Source organism: Chiloscyllium plagiosum, unplaced genomic scaffold, assembly GCF_037043375.1.
Source record: "Chiloscyllium plagiosum isolate Xiang-an unplaced genomic scaffold, Cpla_swu_hap1 HiC_scaffold_11, whole genome shotgun sequence".
NCBI lineage: Eukaryota > Metazoa > Chordata > Chondrichthyes > Orectolobiformes > Hemiscylliidae > Chiloscyllium > Chiloscyllium plagiosum.
The window spans coordinates 51,113,910-51,137,498 of NW_028270149.1; the positions used below are offsets into that span (position 1 = coordinate 51,113,910).

At 41.2% G+C, this 23,589-nt stretch overlaps 1 protein-coding gene across 1 annotated transcript; it reads left to right on the forward strand.

The window, feature by feature from the left end:
- Positions 1 to 5,609: 5,609 nt before the first annotated feature.
- Positions 5,610 to 11,551, forward strand: LOC122557226 (methionine--tRNA ligase, mitochondrial). Its single transcript, XM_043704680.2, has 3 exons — positions 5,610 to 5,956; positions 9,381 to 9,715; positions 10,222 to 11,551. Exons 1-3 carry the CDS (start codon positions 5,641 to 5,643, stop codon positions 11,422 to 11,424), a joined length of 1,854 nt encoding a protein of 617 aa, XP_043560615.2. The 5' UTR covers positions 5,610 to 5,640; the 3' UTR covers positions 11,425 to 11,551.
- Positions 11,552 to 23,589: the final 12,038 nt, after the last annotated feature.

Sequence of the window (23,589 nt, forward strand, 5' to 3'; positions counted from 1 at the left end):
TGTCACTGTTTAATGATTGCTAAGTCTCACAATCAAAAATGGGTTCCTTGATCTCAATCTAAGTATTTTTGAACCAAATATGAAAATAGATACTTTGGCCAATATGTTTGATCTTTCCTTTCAGATTTGAAATTTGTGTGGGTTTTTGTTCCTGTTTTGCAAGGGACATTAGTGTTAATCAAACAGCATCAAGTCTTTGATACCTGCAGTTACCACGCAGGATTTTCAGACCAGGTATAAACTTCCCTCTATCTTATTTTTCCAAAAAAAAAAATTCCCTCAGTAAATATTTGCACTAAATGCAGAGTTATCTTCTGGATGCAGGGTTCAGATTGAACAAACATGCATCATTTGATGCACTTAACATGAGTGACTGGATCAAAGTCCTATTTTGGTACTAAATGTAATTAGAGCTCTGAGCAGAATTGGTTGTTGAAGACCATAGTCACTAGCTTGAATGTTATCAACTTATCAATACTTAAAAATTGTTGCCATTGAGCTCCAGAACATCTTTTAGTAAAATTTCCAGAAGATCAATTTGATGTAGATTCACCCCCCCTCCCCCCTCCCATACCTCATTAGTCCTCTCAAAATATATCCTCTCACTTTTGGGTTTAAAATTCCATTTGTCATTGTTCTGCCCAGCCTGCCTAAACCTGTAGTCTAAGGGTTTTTTCTTTTGCTATTGACCATGTCATCAATTTTTATCATCTGTGAACTTGCTGATCAATCCTCCAACGATTACTGTTCCCATGTTGATAGACTCCTAGCATGTTGCTGCCTCTGTATTATAATTGTTCCTTTATCTTCTTTCTAAATTTTGCTAGTTTGTGTGGAAGTGCACTGCTAATGTGCTGTGGGGCCACAGTCTGGCACAAATTGCTATTACAATGCTATGTAAATTATGATTTGGTATTGATCTACTTTTGTGTCCTTAGCCCTAAGCATCTTAAGTCCACTGCAATCATGATGGGCCAAACTGTACCTTTTTTCTGCTGTTTTGATTCCATAATCTCAAACAATTCTAATAGTACAGCTTAGCCTTTTGTAGTCATCAGTAATTTTCCAAAATCATTGAATTCTGAAGAAGTGCCAGAGGATTGGAAAGCTGTTAATGTGACAACTCTGTTCAAAAAGTGGGTAACTATCAATTGTTGGAAAGTATTAGAATCAATTATTAAGATGATAACAGAACATTTAGAAAAACATAATCAAGTAGTGACAGCATGGCTTCATGAAAGGGAAATAATTGCTGACTAGTTTTTTTTTTAAATGAAGCCTCAACCAGTGTGGTTAGAGGGGAACAGCTGGATGTGTGTTGTATTTAGACTACCTGAAGGCACTTGCCAAAGTATCTCAAGGTTGTCAGTAACTCAGTCCATTGTCTTTTAGACAGTATTTTGGCATGGATAGAGAATTGGCTCATTGGCAGGAGTTCAAGATGGTGACCTGTGACCAGTGAGGTTCTACAGAGATTAGTGCTGGAAATCAACTGTTCATGATGTATATATTAATGACTTCAACGGAAGTGAATAGTTTATGGAGAAATTGATAGGTTGAGTGAGCAAACAGTTAGCATATGGAGTATAGTTTAGGAGAATGAAGTTGTTCACTTTGGAAGGAGGAACTAAAGAACAACAAAAATGCAATAAGCTCCAAAACAAAGAGAATCTAGGACCAGTGGGCATAGTTTCTGAATAAAGGGGTGTGAATTAAAGACTGAGATGAGGAATTTCCTCTCTGGTTTGAGTTGAGTACTAGTGTATAAATGAAAGCTGAGATTCTTGAGCATGTGATTTTCTGACTGATATGAGGAAAGGTCAGGAATGTGAATGGGAAGAATACTGGATCAGCAATGCTCCTATTGAATGGTGGTGCAAGCTTAAGGAGCTGAAAGCAATAGAAGTCAGCCAATTTCTTACAGAAGCATGGAAAAAAAGTCCAGTCTTACCAATCCATTGAATCTGTTAAACAACAAATGTTGAATATGGGAAAAATATTATGATCCATATCTTCCATTTGATGCATTTTTTTATGCTCTGACTATACTTGCACTTTTAGTCAAGACTTCAAGTAATAGAGATGTACAGCCTGGAAACAGACCCTTCGGTCCAACCCATCCACGCCGACCAGATATCCCAACCCAATCTAGTCCCACCTGCCAGCACCCGACCCATATCCTCCAAACCCTTCCTATTCATATACCCATCCAAATGCCTCTTTAAATGTTGCAATTGTACCAGCCTCCACCATATCCTCTGGCAGCTCATTCCATACACGTACCACCCTCTGCGTGAAACAGTAGAGGACCCAGCACCGATCCTTGTGGCACTCCACTGGTCACAGGCCTCCAGTCTGAAAAACAACCTTCCTCCACCACCGTCTGTCTTCTACCTTTGAGCCAGTTCTGTATCCAAATGGCTAGTTCTCCCTGTATTCCATGAGATCTAACCTTGCTAATCAGTCTCCCATGGGGAACCTCATTGAACGCCTTACTGAAGTCCATATAGATCACATCTACTGCTCTGCCCTCATCAATCATCTTTGTTACTACTTCAAAAAACTCAATCAAGTTTGTGAGACATGATTTCCCACGCGCAAAGCCATGTTGACTATCCCAAATCAGTCCTTGCCTTTCCAAATACATGTACATCCTGTCCCTCAGGATTCCCTCTAGCAACTTGCCCACCACTGAGGTCAGGCTCACTGCTCTATAGTTCCCTGGCTTGTCTTTACTGCCCTTCTTAAACAGTGGCACCATGCTTGCCAACCTCCGGTCTTCCAGCACCTCACCTGTGATTATCGATGATACAAATATCTCAGCAAGAGGCTCAGCAATCATTTCTCTAGCTTCCCACAGAGTTCTCAGGTACACCTGATCAGGTCCTGGAGATTTATCCACCTTTAACCATTTCAAGACATCCAGCACTTCCTCCTCTGTAATCTGGATATTTTGCAAGATGTCACCATCTATTTCCCTTCAGTCTGTATCTTCCATATCCTTTTCCACAGTAAATACTGATGCAAAGTATTCATTTAGTATCTCCCCCATTTTTTTGTGGCTCCACACAAAGGCCGCCTTGCTGATCTTTGAGGGGCCCTATTCTCTCCCTAGTTACCCTTTTGTCCTTAATATATTTGTAAAAACCCCTTGCATTCTCCTTAATTCTATTTGCCAAAGCTATCTCATGTCCCTGTTAAGTATACTCCTACTTTCTTTATACTCTTCTAAGGATTCACTCAATCTATCCTGTCTATACCTCACATATGCTTCCTTCTTTTTCTTAAACCCTCAATTTCTTTAGTCATCCAGCATCCCCTATACCTACTAGCCTTCCATTTCACCCTGACAGGAATATACTTTCTCTGGATTCTTGTTATCTCATTTCTGAAGGCTTCCCATTTTCCAGCCGTCCCTTTACCTGTGAACATCTGCCTCCAATTGGCTTTCGAACGTTTTTGCCTAATACTGTCAAGATTGGCCTTTCTCCAATTTAGAACTTCAACTTTTAGATCTGGTCTATCCTTTTCCGTCACTATTTTAAAACTAATAGAATTATGGCCGCTGGCCCCAAAGTGCTCCCCCACTGATACCTTAGTCACCTGCCCTGCCTTATTTCCCAAGAGTAGGTCAAGTTTTGCACCTTCTCTAGTAGGTACATCCACATACTGAATCAGAAAATTGTCTTGTACACACTTAACAAATTCCTCTCCGTCTAAGCCTTTAAAATGGATTAATGCAGGCTCCAAGGCAAGATTATCAAGCGTCAAACAAGACAGATGAAAGGAAGATATACCTTGTTTACAATAGTAGCTGCTATATACATGTACATTTTTAAAGATTGAGGTTTTTCAATGAGTGTCTAGTCAGTTTGAGAGCATGGGGGTTAGACAGCTGACAACCGGAAGCAGCAGGGACAGCCCACTATAAATGCCGGAGGAAAGATCACAGAAGCGCTTCACAGGAGGCTCCCAAGCACTGAGGATGTCACCTAGACCGGGGACGAAACGTTTGCAACAAAAATTGCCAGCTGGGCGAACAGAACCACAACAACGAGCACCGGAGCTACAAATCTTCACCCAAACTTTGAACATCTTTTCTGAAATGGTCTGGCCCTAATTTTTAGGTAAGGTACCCTAGTTGTCAAATCTTCAACAGTAGAAAAAGTTTAACTTTACATTGACTTTTCCTATAAATATCTTGAAGGCTTCAAATCAGATCACTCTTTAGCCTTCTAAATTCTAAACAATAAAGGCCTAATTTGTATAATCGTTCCTCATAACATGACCCCTGAAGTCCAGTATCAGGATCTAATATCTCACTTTGCTTCAGGATTTTGGGGGAAATGTCTGCTTATTGGGAAGAGCTGGTACCTTTCAGTGCTGCAGGATTCGGGGAGAACAGCAGAGTGTGGTCTATCCCTGTGCTTCAGCACTGTATGTGGAGGATGGGCTCAAGCAGTATCTGGAAGTCAAATGCGATTTAAATTCTAAAACAGAAATTGCTGGAGAAACTCTGAAGATCTGGCAGGATCTGTAGAGAGAAAAGAGTTAATGTTTCGAGTCCAGTGATTGTTCATATCCCGACCTGAAACATTAACACTGCTTTTTCTGTACGGATGCTACCAGACCTGCTGGGGTGATAGGTTTCTCCAGGAATTTCTGTTTTGGTTTCATAACTACTTAAATTATAGGAGCAGAATTAGGCCATTTGGCTGTTTGAGTCTGCTCCACTATTCAATCATGGTTGATATGCTCCTCAAATCCATTTTCCTGCCTTCTGTCCACATCCCTTCAACCCATTATTAATTAAAAATCTGCCTAACTCCTCCTCAACTTTACTCACTGCCCTCCCATCCATCACACTTTGGGGTAGTGAATTCCACAGATTCACAAGCACTTTCTCCTCAATGCTCTTTTAAATTTGCTACCCCCTCTCCTAAGACTATGACTTATGGTCCAAGTATGTCACTCAAGAGGAAGCATCCATCCACGTTTATTTCATCCACTCCTTTTATCATCTTGAATACCTCAATTTGAAATTCCCTCATTCTTCTAAATTCCAGAGGGCATAAGCCTAAACTGTTCAATCTGTCTTCATACAACAAACCCGTCATCTCCGGGTTCAATCTCGTGAATCTTCTCTGTTACAAATCTCACCATGCCAGGTTATAGTCCAACATGTTTAATTGGAAGCACACTAGCATTCGGAGTGCCCTCTCCTTCAGTAGGTGATTGTTTTGGAGCGTCGCTCCGAAAGCTAGTGCTTCCAATTAAACCTGTTGGACTATAACCTGGTGTTGTGTGATTTTTAACTTTGTACACCCCTGTCCAACACCGGCATCTCCGAATCGTGAATCTTCTCTGCACTACCTCCAATGCCACTATATTTCTCCTCAAATAAGGGGATTTAAACTGTGCACAAGTGGGGTCTCACCAACACCTTTCAGATTTACAACATCCATAGGTCCTCATTTTGTCGAGATTTGAATTCTGATTGGCTGCCAAGACCTAAGTGCTGATTGGTTACAAATGGGCATGCGTAAAAGGGAACGGCTCGGCTTGACGGGCATGCGTGTTAAAGCCCGGTTAGTACGCATGCGTGGTAGGCAGTAAGCGGCCTTACCCCCGTCTCCCGGGATGAGGGGCCTTGTATCCCGGCAGCTCGTGTTCCTGTCGCCTCTCGGCTTATGGCGGCCCTGGTCGCCCCCTGGCAACACGCGGGTACTCGGCCACCTGGCATGCCCGGAGCGTCCTGCGCTTACTCCTCGGCCTGTCCGTGTTCCCTGCAGCCGTTGTTCAGGCTGTGCGGCCTGTGGCGGCCCCTCCCTCATCACCACGCCCATCTTCTATGTGAATGCGAGTCCCCACATCGGGCACCTGTACTCGGCGGTGCTGGCGGACGCCTTGTACCGCTCCAAGGTTTTACGCGGGCATGAAGTCAAGTTTACAACAGGTACGGGGAAGCAGCAGCCAGTTAAGCCAGGGCACTGAGCCTCAAACATCCAGGTTATTGAACGGTGGGAGCTGGCACAATTTTATATTCAGTGGTTTAAGGGTTACGCTTATATTGCGTGAAAGTTTCCCATAAGTTTTGCAGCAATTAAGTTTATGTGTGAACTGTCACTGAGCTTATTGCGGGGTTGACACCAAAACGTAACTTTTTTCTGTGTTACCCAATGATTTCAACAAATGGGAGGTTTCCCTTGCAGTGCTGAAAAATCTTAACGAGGATCGATCGCGTTTTCTTCCAATATTCCCAGATGATTTAGTTGCAGAGAGAATGGCATTCGGCAGCCGATGACATCTGCTACTTTTTGCAGTCAGGTTCACATTGAGTCTTGTTCTATTAGGATAATTTCCTAATGTGCTGTTGCGTCAGATATATGCTTGTGCGTGTGAAAATTCAGGTACTAGGAAGTATTTTACACCAAAAGATACTTCACAAAATTGCACTGTATGATGAACTCTCTTTTTGATTGAGTATGCCTAGAAACAGTGCTGAGCCCATATGATGGCTGCATAATTAATCGTGCTTTAAAATACCAATTCAGATTTTAAAAATTCATTCGTAGGGTGTAAGCATTTGCTGCTTAGGCTAGCATTTGTTGCCCATCCATAATTAACCTTGAGCAGGTATGGTGAGCTGTTGATTTAATTTGCTGCAGTCCATATGTAGGCAGTGAGTTGCAGAATTTGAATCCAGTGGTGGCTAAGGGATGGTGATATAGTTCCAAGTCACGGTGGTGTATGGCTTGGAACTGAATTAGCAGGTGGACATATTTACATGTGTCCACTGCTCTTGTATTAGAAGTTAGATGCCATTGGTTTGGAGGGTGTTGTCAAATTAATGTAAAGGTTAGATCTCATGGAATACAGGGAGAACTAGCCATTTGGGTACAGAACTGGCTCAACGGTAGAAGACAGAGGGTGGTAGTGGAGGGTTGTTTTTCAGACTGGAGGCCTGTGACCAGTGGAGTGCCACAAAGATCGGTGCTGGATCCACTACTTTTCATCATTTATATAAATTATTTGGGTGTGAGCATAAGAGGCATAGTTAGTAAGTTTGCAAATGATGCCAAAATTGGAAGTGTAGTGGACAACAAAGAAAGTTATCTCAGATTACAACAGGATCTTGATCAGGTGGGTCAATGAACTGAGAAGCAGTGGATGGGGTTTAATTTAGATAAATGTGAGGTGCTGCATTTTGAGAAAGCAAATCTTAAAATGACTTATACACTTAATGATAAGGTTCTTGAGAGTGTTGCTGAACAAAGAGACCTTGGAGTGGAGGTTCATAGCTCCTTGAAAGTGAAGAATGCTTTCCTTTATTGGTCAGAGTATTGAGTATAGGAGCTGAAAATGTGTTGCTGGAAAAGCGCAGCAGGTCAGGCAGCATCCAGGGAATAGGAGAATCGACGTTTCGGGCATAAGCCCTCCTATTGAGTTGGGAGGTCGTGTTGCAGCTGTACAGGATATTGGTTAGGCCACTGTTGGAATATTGCGTGCAGTTCTGGTCTCCTTTCTATCGGAAAGATGTGAAACTTGAAAGGGTTCAGAGAAGATTTACAAGGATGTTGCCAGGGTTGGAGGATTTGAGTTATAGGGAGAGGTTGAATAGGCTAGGGCTGTTTTCCCTGGAGTGTCAGGCTGAGGGGTGACCTTGTAGAGGTTTACAAAATTATGAGGGGCATGGATAGGATAAATAGACCAAGTCTTTTCCTTGGGGTGTGGGAGTCCAGAACTAGAGGGCATAGGTTTAGGGTGAGAGGGGAAAGATATAAAAGAGACCTAAGGGGCAACTTTTTCATGCACAGGGTGGTACGTATATGGAATGAACTGCCAGAGGAAGTGGTTCAATTGCAACATTTAAAAGGGTCTGAATGGGTATACGAATAGGCGGGGTTTGGAGGTATATGGGCCGGGTGCTGACAGATGGGACTAGATTGGGTTGGGATATCTGATGGGCATGAACGAGTTGATCAAAGGGTCTGTTTCTATGACTCTATGACTCTAATTTGCTGTCAGCAATACCCTGTTCCCCTTAGGGTGTACATTTCAGTGAACTCAATGCTGAAATCACTTCAGCTAGCTCTGCACTGAAGATCATTGTAAACGTTGGCATCAGGAAAAAGTTCTTGATGTGTAATTAATGAAAATTATTGAGCTGGGCCTAAAGAATTAATTTTACATGTGGAATCTCATTAACTGGCAAAGGATTAAAAAAAACAATGGCGAAAAGCAGCTGTGTTGGTATTTATGCTGGGCTCAAACCACCTCCCATCATTTCTCAACTGAGCCTACTATTGTACCCAGCTATTCCTTTCTCTCTCTTTTTTTTATTGTTGTCTAGTTTCTCTTTGAATGTAAACTAGTCTCTCACTCAGTGGCAGTGTGGTCCACAATGTTGCCATTCTTTGGGTGAAGTTTGTTTTTTCCTGAATTCTTTTTGATTTCTTGCTGCCTATCTTATATTGGTGATCCCTCCCAAAAGAGGATGCTTTCTTTCCATCTATTGCATCAAAACCTTTCTTTTTTTTAATGACCACTACCAGGCCTACCCTTAACCTCTTATCGCATGAAAAAAGAGACCAAGCTCGTTAATACTTTCCAGATATGTATTTCCATGCATTACTGGTATCACCCTGGTAAATATTCTTTGCACCCTCACCAATGTCACCAAATCCTCTGTACAGTATGGGGACCAGAACTGCATGCAGTACCCTTTTTAGATGTGGTCTAACAGGGATTTGATGGAGGTTTAGCATAACTTCCATACTTTTTAGCTCTGTCCTCTTGAAGCAAAACCTCATGCTTGATTTGCTTGTGACCTTTGCCAATATGTGTTGTCCCTTTTAGTGATTGATGTTATTAGTCCTCTCAGATCCAACTGTTCCTCTATCCCACGTTTACTTTTTCCGATAGCTCTTATCTCTCCCTTGATCGCATCTATATTTCCAAACTATTTGTTTTCTTTACATTTTACAGGACTTAAATGTAATTTATTTTATCTATTTTGTTGGTTTTGGGCATTGTTTTAGTGAAGATGCTTTGATCTCATTGGGTGTCCCTTTTGCTTGCTCCATTACTGATCCTCTGTCGAGGGTGCTGCACTGAAACAAAGGTATATGGGCCGGGTGCTGACAGGTGGGACTAGATTGGGTTGGGATATCTAAAGGCAAATTGGAAATGCTGCTGAAAAGCCTGCAAAAAGTCTGCTGGAAGTTGTGAAGAAAGTGACCAGCTAAACCAATTATTTTATCACTGAGGGCAAACTCTGGGCAGATGTGTATTCTGATGTTGATAGCTACACTAAGTAGCACTACTACTGTAGTACCTACAGTACTAGGTATGTAACATCACTTTGCAAATTATTTCAGGGACAGATGAGCATGGCCTGAAGATTCAACAAGCTGCAGATGCTACAGCTGAAGACCCATTGGAATTTTGTTCCAGAGTGTCCAAAGATTTCAGGATGTTATTCCAACAATCCCTAGTTTCGTACACAGATTACATTCGAACCACAGAAGAGCGCCACAAAAATGCTGTCCAACATTTTTGGTGTGTCTTGCGTGAGAAAGGGTACCTCTACCAAGGGACATATGAGGGATGGTATTCTGTTCCAGATGAGACATTCCTGTCTGATTCGCAAGTTGTGGAAAGAAAAGACTCAGATGGGAATATTATTAAAGTGTCTTTGGAAAGTGGACATAAGGTAAACCTATATATGATATTGTTAGGATGTTCAGTACTATGATCAATGTTCAGATCTAATCAGTACTCTCTGTTAGGAGCATTATTTGAGATCTGTACACTGGGGTAGATGTTAATGGAACGGCACAACATATTTGGCTATTCAGTATGTTGCTATGTGCAGAATCAGTATTTTTAGTCTTTTTATTTCTTTTTTTTTACTTCTGTAATGCTTTAATTGCCATAAATGAGGTTGCTAATGAATAAACCTTCCTCTGCATTGTTTTAAAAATGTCTTTGTCTAATCTTGAAAGATCATGCTGCTGCATCATTTGTGATCTTTGTGAGCTGTGTGCTAGGCACGTTTAATAGAGGTGACTTTTTACATTTATATAAATAAAATTTAGTCTGTCCACAAGGAGCATTTACCCTATCTAATCAAAAGCGTGCAATCATTACCTTGGGGAAAATTGAAGCTGCTTTTATCTTTTGAAATAAATTGTTCTAAACTGTGTTTCTGATCTACAGGTAGAATGGACTAAAGAAAACAATTACGTGTTCAGGCTGTCTAAGTTCAGGCCTATGTTGTTAGAGTGGTTAAAGGAGAATCCACATGCGATATATCCTGAAAAATTCCATCACATTGTTGTCCATTGGCTTCAGGAAGAAATTCCAGATTTATCAGTGTCACGACAGAGGAATCGTTTGAAGTGGGGTATCCCAGTTCCTGGAGATTCAACGCAAACAATTTATGTATGGCTCGATGCCTTAGTTAATTACCTTACTGTAGCAGGTTACCCAAAGGATCACAGTCATTTGTGGCCTAGAGTAAATCACGTTGTTGGAAAAGATATTCTTAAGTTCCATGCTGTATATTGGCCTGCTTTCCTGATGGCAGCTGGTCTGCAATTACCAAAGCAAATCTGTGTACATTCACATTGGACAGTCAATGGCCAGAAGATGTCCAAAAGCCTTGGAAATGTTATTGATCCCCTGCAACAATTTTCTGTGTACACTGCTGATGGCTTCAGATATTTTTTGCTATGGCAAGGTGTGCCAGAAACAGACTGTGACTATTATGATGATAAAGTGCTTAAAGTTCTAAATGCAGAGCTTGCAGATGCATTGGGAGGCCTCCTTAACCGGTGTACAGGCACACGCATGAATCCTGACCAAATCTACTCATATTTTTCAAACCAGTGTTTTCCTAAAATATCCTGCATGGGTCATTCAAGCAGAGCAACAACTGAGGATTACAAAATGATCCAGTTGGTTGAGCAACTTCCTTTAGAAGTTGAGCATTACTTTGAAAAGTTTCAAATTTATAAAGCTCTGGAAGCTATCAGTTTTTGCATTCGGTTAACCAATGGCTTTTTCCAACGGCATGCTCCCTGGAAACTTGACCGAAAAAGCATTGAAGATTGTTGCTGGTTGGATACAATACTTCATGTGACTTTGGAGTGCTTACGCATTTATGGAACCCTTTTACAGCCAGTGATCCCAACAATTGCTGACAGATTGCTTTCGCGGTTGGCTGTTGGACTACAGGAACGAAGTTGGAGACAATTGAACTTCTTGGCCAAATATCATAATAATGTATGTCTTTTTGAAGGAAGAAAACTGGGGCCTGATCCAGGACTTCTGTTCAACAGGTTAGAAAGGATTAATAAAGCACAAAGCAAAGATCAAGACAATTATAAAATGAAGAAAGTGCAACATATTCTAAAATGAATTTGAACTACTAAATTTCAACCACATGTTTCTGATGTCCTCAACATATTGCAGATTTGTTGGCAGTGACAGTGCTTTCAATATTATAATAATGTTGATATAAAATACTTTTGCACTCAATGACAAATGTGTTTCTCAATTCTTATAGATTTATAAAATAACTAGCTTTTATAGAACCTTTACAGCCTAGAAGGCAACCATTTGGCTTATGGTGCCAACATCAGCACTCTACAAGAGCAATTCGGTTAGTCTCACTTTCCTGCCTTTTACTTATAGCACTGCAGACCTTTTTCTCTTCAAATAATTGCCATTTAGAAAGCCAGGGTAGAATTTGCCTCCACTATACTTTCAGGCTACACATTCCAGACTTTAAATGCTCACTATATTGTGCTTTAGAAGGATTTTTCCTTGTGTTGCCTATAGAACTTATGCTGTTCTCTTTACGTTGGTGTGCTCTTGTTCTTGTGCTTCTTCTGATGACAGCACTTTCTCCCTGCTTACTTTATCCAGACAACTTATGATTTTGGACACCCCCATCAGATCTCACCACAACTTTGAGGATAGCTTCTCCACTCTAACCACATTATTGAAGTTCCTTATCCTGGAATAATTTTCATAAGTCTTTCCTGCACTTTCTGTGATGCCATTTTGTTTTTCCTAGAGTGTAGTGGCCAGAATTAAACAAATTACTTCACTTGAAGCCAAATCTGTGTTTTATAGAAGTTTATTAAAACTTGATTTTACATCTGTGCCTCTACTCAAAACCCAGGATTTTCATTGCCTTATTAATCGCTTTCTCAACCTGCCATCTTTGGCATTTTTTTTCATACATTCCCAGGTTCCTTTGCTCGTGTAGCTCTTGTATCTTATTCTTGTTGACAAAATCTGCCTCTGTATTAAACCTGTCTGCCTTCTAACCAATTGGTCTACTTTTATTACTGAGATCACTGTACTGCCAAGTGTTTTGTTAATTGCAAATTTTGAAATTGTACCCTGTGGGTGAGGACTTATTTGAGGATTAGATTCCCTACAGTATGGAAACAGGCCCTTCGGCCCAACAAGTCCACACTGACTCTCTGAAGAGTAACCCACCCAGACCCATTCACCTACTCCCACCTAATGCATCTATCACTATGGGCAATTTAGCATGGCCAATTCACCTGACCTGCACATCTTTTGGACTGTGGGAGGAAACCCACGCAAACACAGGAGAATGTGCACACTCCACACAGACAGTAGCCCGACGCTGGAATCGAACCCGGGTCCCTGGTGCTGTGAGGCAGCAGTGCTAATCACTGTGCCACCCCTGTACTGATCCCATGGGTGAGGAGCCTCCCTCTGTGCTTACCACCCATACAAAAAAAAATCCATGGCTGTCTATACCTGACAGTCAGGCAGCAATATATCCACTTTACTATTGTCCCTTCTAATCAATTGGATGTCTATGACTAATCAATAGTATTAGCCTCACCTTATTCTGTATGTCTGATCTAGTGCAACAGGTTGTCGTGTGTGTGTATTTTTTTTGCTTCTAACTACAACTAAGATCGGGGAAGTGTCCATTGGAATATTTTGCTGGAATGCTTACATGAATCATGCATGGAGTTGGCGGGTTGCCAAGGAATGAGGAGAGAGAGATAAGGAGCAAAAGAAGGTGCAAATGCAGTGATGTCCAGCGATTGTTGAGAGTAAATAGGGCCTTTTGTTAAGCAGTGGCTCAATTGCTGGCTATCTGAAGCTTCAAGACGCAGTGACATTACAAGAGAGTGTATGTATTTGGAGAGGGGTGGTATGATACAATGGGCAGACCATTGGGCCCCCCTCTTCTCTCCCTACCTCACCCATCACCAAGTTATGCCTCATCCAAGCTCACCCAGTCTCAATTTGAAAGGGGGGTGAAACTGAGGGTCTCAGCCCTTCATTCTCTCTGAAACCAGAGACCCAAACCTCCAGCCGTTCAGACAATCCCACCCCTTTAGTCATCCCTTCAAAAAGAAGATTTTACTCATGCCAAAAAAAACTTACGAATGTTTCACAAAGTTTAATGGTAGAGAGCTGGATTCTGGATAAACTCCAGTCCACTAGGAGCTGGAAATATAACAATACATCAGGAAATTTCGCTTATAACAACTTTGTATTTCTGTAACAGACCAGAAATGGGCAGGCTCATTAAACTGGAGTCCCTAACTCAGTATTTCCCTCAGGCCTCATTACTTCTATTGTACAATTTTCTATAACATGACATAGCACAGGAATGCAACTATTGTTATAGGAGAACTGCCTGCAGTTTAGAGATCTGTTATTGCTCAGTTCTACCCAAATTAATTGTCCTCAATAACTCCAAGGTATCCTCTCACTATCCTGTACACTTGTTTTTTCTAAATACAGCCATCCCTCTTGCATATTTTCATCATTATTTTTGAACACTTTGTGTCTGGGAGTATTTAATCCCAGTTCTGTCTATTTTTGAGTCAATAAAGTATGGCACTGGAAAAAGCACAGCAGATCAGGCAACATCTGAGGAGGAGAGTCAATGTTTCGGGAGGACTCTTCCTCCGTGCTGGTGAAGATCCTCCACGCAACGTCGACTGCGCTTCTCCTCAGATGTTGTCTGACCTGCGTGCTTTTTCCAGCACCAGAGTTTAATGACTGTCTATTTTTGAGGCAGTTCTCCATTATTGTCATAATATTGCAGTCACAGTGGCAACCTGAGACTGCAGCTCAGCAAGCCTGTTTACCACACTCTGTATATTCACAAACATAAACTAATTTAGAAGGGTACTTGTGGCAATGTGGTAGTGCACCTAACTCTGAGCTAGAAGACAAGGGTTCCAGTCCCACCTGCCCCAGAGTTGTCATACCATCTGTGAACAAGTTGATTAGAAAATACAAATCTAAATTCGATCTTCCTCCAATCCCTCTGACTTCACTTAATTCCACGCTATTGCTTAACTATATTGTCATCTGTCTTGGCCAGTTCTATGTGCAATGTGTTTTTCCTCTGAAATAACCTCTAGATTTACATCATTTGACAAGTTGTTTTGCAGCTGCTCAGTGACTTAATTAATTCTGGCATTTAGGAGGCAACATGCTATCTTAGATCAAATATTTGTCCTCCAACTATAGAATCCCGTAACAGTATTGTTTTCCCAAATTTTCTTCTGCCGCTAAACAGCTGAGACATCTGTGGAGTTGTCCCTAGTTAGATTCCTCAAAGGAATCATCACTCACTACTATGAAATAAATACTGGTTAGATTGAAATGTGCTCTGGACTTTACTGCCTGTTGTGTTCTTTGATTGCCTTTGTGATCATCTATTCCCAGTCTTACCCATATAACTGAAGGAATTATGTGAACACATCAAGATACATGGTATGCATGAAGAACTCAGCCTTGTAGACTTACCACACTGTTGTCAGCTATTGTGCTTTATGCCTCAGATATGCAATTGAGCACAATTTCAGCTGCCACTCAAGTTTGGAAACGTGGTATAAGAGCTGTTCAAGCTGACAACATTTTCTGCACTGAGACATATTTGGGGTAAGAGAAACATACTGGAGTTCCCAAATCGATCAAAAAATGAACACTACATGAACCCCGATGCCTTGTCATGCCTATTGAATGTTTTAACAGAAATAATTTATTTATTAAAACATGAAATACCAACTACTCATCTATCAGCTGCTTTTCTTAGACTGTTGTCACTTTATTTATAGTAGGTTCACTGATCCTAAACCTTTGTGAGGTGAATGAATAGGCTTGTGTTGACATAACTTTGCAATTGTAGAAGCTATTTTGATGTCAATGCAATACAGTCCTTTCTACGATGTATGTATAGTTAATTATGAGACTCTACCTTTTGTGTTTATGATAATATAAATTTACATTCCCTGTATATAAAGTCAACTTCATTAACTTGGCTTTTAATTTCCAGATAGTTTTTAAGTTTGTCAAGGTAAGTTATTGTATTTGTTGTTCTGGTGTGTGGATGTGTCAGTCCACCAATTCTTTCATACAGAAAAGGGCTCGTTGTACTCTTTATTTTTCTTCTGTTGTCCTTGGGCTTTATCTGAGGATTGCAAAGCATTGTTTAGAGTGAGCTGTTTCTCCCTCTCTTTTACCACGCAAATTTGGAAACCAACTGAATGCTAGGATCAAACCTGAATTCTCCCCCCATCACAGAATCTTAACTGTGGTGATACCCTAATATAGTCATTAATAGCAGAAGCTTAGCTTGTCACATTAAGCAAATTGAATCAAAATCAACAATTAATCATTATTTACACTGATACATGATGTACAAACTACCCTTATAGAACCCGAGCTGGTGAGAAATGGCTGAACTTCTACCTCACTCCACCTTCTTGCACTATTCTCATATCCCTTAATTATCTAATTCAGCATGTACAACCCCAGAAGATTGTAAATCTATGGAATTCCTTACCCAGTGAAGTAGTTGTCACTACTTCAGTCAACAATTTTAGAGCTAAGATATATTTTTATTGAACAATAAAGGAATTAAGGGATATGGTGGGAGGATCTGGACCAGATGGGCCAATGGACTGAGAAGTGGCAGATGGAGTTTAATTCCGATAAATGCAAGGTGCTGCATTTTGGGAAAGCAAATCTTAGCAGGACTTATGCACTTAATGGTAAGGTCCTAGGGAGTGTTGCTGAACAAAGAGATCTTGGAGTGCAGATTCATAGCTCCTTGAAAGCGGAGTCGCAGGTAGATAGGATAGTGAAGATGACATTTGGTATGCTTTCCTTTATTGGTCAGAGTATTGAGTACAGGAGTTGGGAGGTCATGTTGCGGCTGTACCAGACGTTGGTTAGGCCACTGTTGGAATATTGCGTGCAATTCTGGTCTTCCTATCGGAAAGATGTTGTGAAACTTGAAAGGGTTCAGAAAAGATTTACAAGGATGTTGCCAGGGTTGGAGGATCTGAGCTACAGGAAGTGTCTGTACAAGCTGGGGCTGTTTTCCCTGGAGCGTCAGAGGCTGAGGGGTGACCTTATAGAGGTTTACAAAATTATGAGGGGCATGGATAGGATAAATAGACAAAGTCTTTTTCCTGGGGTTGGGGAGTCCAGAACTAGAGGGCATAGGTTTAGGGTGAAAGGGGAAAGATATAAAAGAGACCTAAGGGGCAATGTTTTCACACAGAGTATGGTGCGTGTATGGAATGAGCTGCCAGAGGATGTGGTGGAGGCATTTAAGAGGCATTTAGATGAGTATATGAATAGGAAGGTTTTGGAGGGATATGGGCCGGGTGCTGGCAGGTGGGACTAGATTGGGTTGAGATATCTGGACGGGTTGGACCGAAGGGTCTGTTTTCTTGCTGTACATCTCTATGACTCTAAATGGATCTGAGTCTACGAAAAGATCAGCCATGAACTTGTTAAATGGCGGAGCAGGCTCGAAGGGCCAGATCACCTACTCCTTTTCCTAATTTTTATGTTCTTATATGCTTATGTAAACTACTAAAGCTGAACTAGTGAACTTAACAATCAACATTTTTTTTTGGATTAGATTCCCTACAGTGTGGAAACGGGCCCTTTGGCCCAACAAGTCCACACCGACCCTCCATTTTGTGCAATGGGCTCATTCACCTTTCATGCCATGCATGTAATGGACCTAAATGAAGAGTGTATGTTGTCCTGTGTTGTGATAATTTGTAATTATTAGTGAGCGGATTCAAGTTTTTGATCAAAACATTGGAGGAATAGAACTGCACCTGATGTATTTGAGTTCTCTTTCAGAATTCAAATAGACTTTGTTTATTATCAAGCTTGTTCTATGGTTTTTTTTTGCTTTTCAGGAATCAATACCCATACTTTTGGATGTTTTAGATTAATTTTACTGCACTAGATGGCAGTAGTTCATAAATCAATGGCTGGAATTCTGAAAATTATTATCCTTGAATGCAGTGTAAATTATGACTACCCTTAATCTATTTTTGCTTCACACAAATAAAGATCATCTGTGCATAAAAAATCATTTTATGTGCTGTAGTGGACAGTTATTTTTTGTACCTATGTTCAAGCTAAATGGATCAACACAGATTGTAGTAAGAGATTAAAATAGCAAATGTAAGCTTAGGATAATAATGGAAAACTATCATATATCCTGCACCTTCACATGGCTTGAATCAGTACCTGGTTTGAAAACTAATTGGATTATAAAAGTGTAACAGAGGGAAATATTGGCTTATACTGTCCGTAATGGAGTATCAGATCCTTATTGTTTTTGAGTTGTACATTACATCATCAACCACTGTTGTAAGAAATGTTTACACAGTTAAACCTCTATCCACGCAAAAATTGCACTTTGCAGAAAGTTTGGGGAAGTTATTGGATACTTTCATTTATTTGTTCCAAGTAAAATGGTTCAGTACATCATTACACTATAACAGAAATTCAGTTTTGTTCCCTTGTCTTTTCAAGCTGTTTTCTGATACATTTCTAACACTTTTGTGTGCTGATGAAAGATTATTGACTCGAAATGTTAATTGTTTCTCTGTATGCAAGTGCTGCCAGACCTGCTGAGTATTTCCATGATTTTAGGTAGTTTTAGGTAGTTTAGATTTTATTTCATAAGTTCCCTTGGAGGTATGCACTAAATGTGCAAACTGCCATAACTGACTCAGAAATTAACAGCTTGGTTAACAAAACAACAATCTGCCTTATTAGTTTAAGAACGGCAGCAGGAGGAAATATTATCTAATTTGTTCTTCTAGATCTCGGTCTTGTCTCCAACAAAATAGACTGTCTCGAGCAATTTTCCACGACCCACACTTGAAAGGCTCTGCTTGAGTCTGACAGTCTTCGATTCCACCAGCTCCCCATTTATGTCATCCTCCTGTTAAAAATTGTTCTGATAGCCTCAGCCTCACCTTAACATAACCTGATTGATAGTACAGCCACGTTACAGTCCTTAAAAAGATGTTAAACTATTTTTGGAAATCATAGTAGAAGGAGGGTATAATCTGTGGCAATAGACAGTAGTTTAGAACCTTTTTGGGATTTTCCAATTGCATTTGAAGGGTCAGAGAGGATTTTTGTTTTGTTGTTGATGTTCCTTGAATTGCCTGTGCCTCAGTGTTAACTTTTGTCTCTCCCATGAGATGGGGTAGAATAGGTGTTCAGGAATAGCATACGCAAATGGAATAACTACATTTATAGGTCTGATTACTTTCCTAATTCAGAGTATGAAAAATAAGTGTGATACTACTGACAATTGTGTTTTCATATGACAAGCTGACATAAATTTACATTGAATATCCACATAAACTGTCCATGGTTGGCATATATGTTTCATATTCACTGTAAAATAAATGAAAATATTCAATAACTTCCCCCAGACTTTCTGCAACTCTGCTTTTTGTGTGGATAGATGTTTAGCTATGTAAACATTTCATACAACAGTGGTTGGTGACATAATGTACATCACTTCAAAATGTGCTTGAGTGCTGTGAAATTATGTTGTTGGATATAAGCTATGGCTTTCTTATCACCAGCGACATAGCACCAATATAGAGAAAGTAAAGTAAAAATAAAGTGCTGGAGACACTCAGTTGGTCAATCAGTATCTGTGAAGAGAAGGATGTTTATATGAGATGCACAGTACCAGAAGGGCCTACACTTATCAAGGTCCATAGAGATACAGTAAAATAGATACAGCAAAAATTCCACAGAAGGTGACAAAGGTGATATTTAAAGAGAATCTTAAGCTCTCATTAGTAAATTTGATGGAGAACATTCAAAGGTCAATATTCTGCCAAGGTGAAATAGAGTCATACACTGCAGAAACAGACTTTTCAGTCCACTCATCCACACGAGCAGGAGGGCTTATCAGGCGGTGCAGGAATCTCCTGTAGCTACTCCCCTGCAAAACAGATATACCATTTTGGATACTGTTGAGGGGAATGGCCTCTCCAGGGATAATAGCAGCAGCCAAATTCGTGGCACAATGGTTGGGTCTGCTGCAGAGGGAGGGAGAGATAGGCATAGAAATGCTACAGTTATAGAGGATTCAATTGTAAGCGGACAGGTAGGCGTTTCAGTGGCTGCAAATGAGACTCCTGATGCTCGGGTTCTGGATGTCTCGGATTAGTTGCAGGACATGCTTGAGCGGGAGGGTGAATAGCCAGCGGTCATGGTACATGTTGAGATTAATGACATAGGTTTAAAAAAAAGGTAAGATCTTAAAAGCAGAATATAGGGAATTAGGAAGGAGTTTGAACTGTAGGACCTCAAAGTAGTTATCTCAGGATTACTACCAGTACTATGAGCTAGTCAGAGTCGAAACAGGAGGATGTATAGGATGAACACATGCTGAAAAGATGGTGAGGGGGGAAGGTTTCAGATTCGTGGGGCATTTGAACTCGTTCTGGGGGAGATGGGACCTGTAACAAATGGTATGGATGTTCTTGGAGGGCGGATACTTGGTAGAGGGTTTAACCTAATGTGGTGGGGGATGGAAACCAGAGGAGTAGGGTAGTACATGTAGAAATTGAGGGAGAGTTAGAAATCAAAGTAAACATTAAGATCAAGAACAGGTAGGGAAAGGCTGCTGAAAAGAGAAATGCGAGAAGTATAATAGGCATGGTAGATGAATTCGGAGCATTGGTTAGTACTTGGAGCTATGACATTATTGCAATTACAGAGACTTGGCTGAAAGAGGGGTAGGACTGGCTGCTGAATGTCCCAGGATTTGGATGTTTCAGGTGTGATAGAAAGGGATGGAAAAGGGTGGGGGAGTTGCATTACTGGAAAAAGTGTGTGTCTCAGCTGTACTGAGAGAGGATACATCAGAGGACTTATGCAATGAGGCAATACTGGGAGAACTCAGTTATAGGAAAGATAAAATCACAATGCTGGGGGTATACTACAGGCCTCTCAACAGTCAGCAGGACATGGAGGAGAGAATACGTAGATTGATTTTGGAAAGGTGTAAAAATTTCAGGGGTGTTGTGGATGATTTAACTTTCCCTATATTGACTGGAACTCACTACGTGCTAGGAGTTTGGATGGGGCAGAATTTGTAAGGACCATTCAGGAGGGATTCTTGACACAATATCTACATAGTCCAAAGGGAAGGGGTTGTACTGGACCTGGTTTTGGGAAATTAGTCTGGCCAGGTGAGTGAAGTTTCAGGGAGGGAGCATTTCAGGAGTAGTGAACATAATACTGTGAGTTTTAAGATACTCATGGATCGAGATAACAGGGGTCCTTGGGTGAAGGTGTTAAATTGGGGGAATAGCAAACTAAAACAACATTAGGCAGGTTTGGATTAGGAATTGGCTGGATGGAAGAAGACAGAGGGTAGTAGTTGATGGCAAAGTTTCTTCATGGAGTCCCGTCACTAGCGGTGTTCCGCAAGGATCTGTTTTGGGACCATTGCTGTTTGTCATTTTTATAAATGACCTGGAGGAGGGGTTAGAAGGTTGGGTGAGCAAGTTTGCGGATGATACGAAAGTCGGAGGAGTTGTTGACAGTGAGGAAGGATGTGGCAGGTTACAGCAGGATATAGAGAAGCTGCAGAGCTGGGCAGAAAGGTGGCAAATGGAATTCAATGTAGCTAAGTGTGAGGTGATTCATTTTGGGAAGAATAACAAAAAGATGGGGTACTGGGCTAATGGTCGGATACTTGGTAGTGTGGATGAGCAGAGGGATCTTGGTGTCCATGTACACAGATCTCTGAAAGTTGCCACCCAGGTAAATAGTGCGGTGAGGAAGGCATATGGCGTACTGGCTTTTATTGGTAGAGGAATTGAGTTCCGGAGTCCTGAGGTCATGATGCAGTTGTATAAGACTCTGGTGCGGCCGCATCTGGAATATTGTGTGCAGTTTTGGTCGCCATACTATAGGAAGGATGTGGAGGCACTGGAACAGGTGCAGAGGAGGTTTACCAGGATGTTGCCTGGTATGGAAGGAAGATCGTATGAGGAAAGACTGAGACACTTGGGGCTGTTTTCATTAGAGAAAAGAAGGTTAAGGGGTGACTTGATTGAGGTGTACAAGATGATTAGGGGGTTAGATAGGGTTGACAGTGTGAACCTTTTCCCGCGTATGGAGTCGGGTATTACAAGGGGGCATAGCTTTAAATTAAGGGGGGGTAGATATAGGACTGAAGTTAGGGGTAGGTTCTTTACTCAGCGAGTCGTAAGTTCATGGAATGCCCTGCCAGTAGCAGTGGTGGACTCTCCCTCTTTATGGGCATTTAAGTGGGCATTGGATAGGTATATGGAGGATAGTGGGTTAGTATAGGTTAGGTGGGCTTGGATCGGCGCAACATCGAGGGCCAAAGGGCCTGTACTGCGCTGTATTCTTCTATGTTCTATGTTCTAACTGAAGAATTTTGATTGGAGGTGGCTGTTTGAGGGTAAATCTACATCGGACATGTGGGAGTAATATAAATGACAGTACAGCAGCAGCATGTTCCTGTTAGAATGAAGGACAGGTAGGGCAAGTTACATGAACCTTGGATGACCAGGGATGTTATGACCTTGAATTAGAAGGGCTAAAGAGGCCATGAAAAATGGATTAAGGAGAATCCCAAGGCTTTTTATACATATATAAAAGCAAGAGGGTAGCCAGGGAAAGGGTTGGCCCACTCAAGGACAAAGGTGGAAATCTATGTGTGGAGCCAGAAGAGGTAGGCGAGGTCTTAAATGAATACTTTGTGTCAGTATTCACCAAAGAGGGGGAATTGGTGGAGGATGATCTCAGGGAAGAGAATGTCGAGTTTCTAAGCTAAGTTGCTCCTAAACAGGAAGAGGTGTTGGTCACAGATGAGATCCCAGAGGACTGAAGAATAGCCCATTTTGTCCCATTGTTTAAGAAGGGTAGCAGGGATAATCCAGGAAATTACAGGCCTGAGAGTCTCATTTTGGTCATAGAGTCATAGAGATGTACTGCACGGAAGCAGACACTTCGGTCCAACTCGTCCATGCCGACCAGATATCCCAACCCAATCTAGTCCCACCTGCCAGCACCCAGCCCATATCTCTCCAAAACCTTCCTATTCATATACCCATCCAAATGCCTTTTAAACGTAATTCTACCAGCCTCCACCACTTCCTCTGGGAGCTCATTCCATACATGTACCATCCTCTGCACGAAAAAGTTGCCCCTTAGGTCTCCTTTATATCTTTTCCCTCTCAACCTAAACCTATACCCTCTAGTTCTGGACTCCCCCACCCGAGGGAAATTGTAAGGAAATTACTGGATGAAATTCTGAGGAGCAAGGTCTATACACATTTAGAAGCAAATTATTAGTGATAGACAGCATGGTTTTGTACAGGGGAAATTGTGCCTCAATAACGATCAAGTTTTTTGAGGAGGTGACAAAGATAATTGATGAGGGAAAAGTGGTTAATGTTGTCCACCTTGTCTTCAGTAAAGCCTTTGACAAGGACCCTCCTAGCAGACTGGTGAAGGTGAAGTCACATGATCTGGCAAGATGGATACAGAACTGGCTTAATCATAGGAGACAGAGGGTACTGGTGGAAGGATGCTTTTCAGAATGGAGATTGTGGATAATGATGGTCTACGTAAATAATTTGAAAGAAAACATAACTGGTCTAATTAGTAAGTTTGTGGATGATATCAAGATTGGTGAAGTTGTGGATTGTGAGGAGGATTATCAGAGAATACAGCAGAATATAGATCAGTTGGATGCTTGGGCAGAAAAATGGCAGATGGAGTTTAATTTGGACAAATATGAGGTGACGCTTTTTGGAAGGTCAAGTTGGAAATTATACAGTGAATGGCAGAACCCTTAGGGGTATTGATATGTAGAGGGATCTGGGTATGTAAGTTCATAGGTCACTGAAGGTGGCAGTGCAGGTAAATAAGGTAGTAAAAAAGGCCAATGGCATGCTTGCCTTCATTGGAAGAGGCATTGACTGTAAGGATAGACAAGTTATAGTGCAGCTATATATAGCTTTAGTTAGCCACACTTGGGATATTACATACAGATCAGGTCACCACACTTTCGGAAGGATGTGGATGCTTTGGAGAAAAGGTTTATTAGGATGTTGCCTTGTATGGGGGATTTTAGGTATGAAGAATGTAATGTAACCTAATCTAATCTAAATAAAGGTTGGATATACTGGGTTTGTTTTCACTAACTATAATTTTTAAAATGCCTTCACCTTA

Excerpts from the sequence above, each read along its gene's own strand:
- LOC122557226 (XM_043704680.2), top strand. The coding sequence starts at position 5,641 with ATGAGGGGCCTTGTATCCCGGCAGCTCGTGTTCCTGTCGCCTCTCGGC. Across the intron at positions 5,957-9,380 it reads TGAAGTCAAGTTTACAACAG|GGACAGATGAGCATGGCCTG; the intron begins GTACGGGGAAGC and ends AAATTATTTCAG. Across the intron at positions 9,716-10,221 it reads CTTTGGAAAGTGGACATAAG|GTAGAATGGACTAAAGAAAA; the intron begins GTAAACCTATAT and ends TCTGATCTACAG.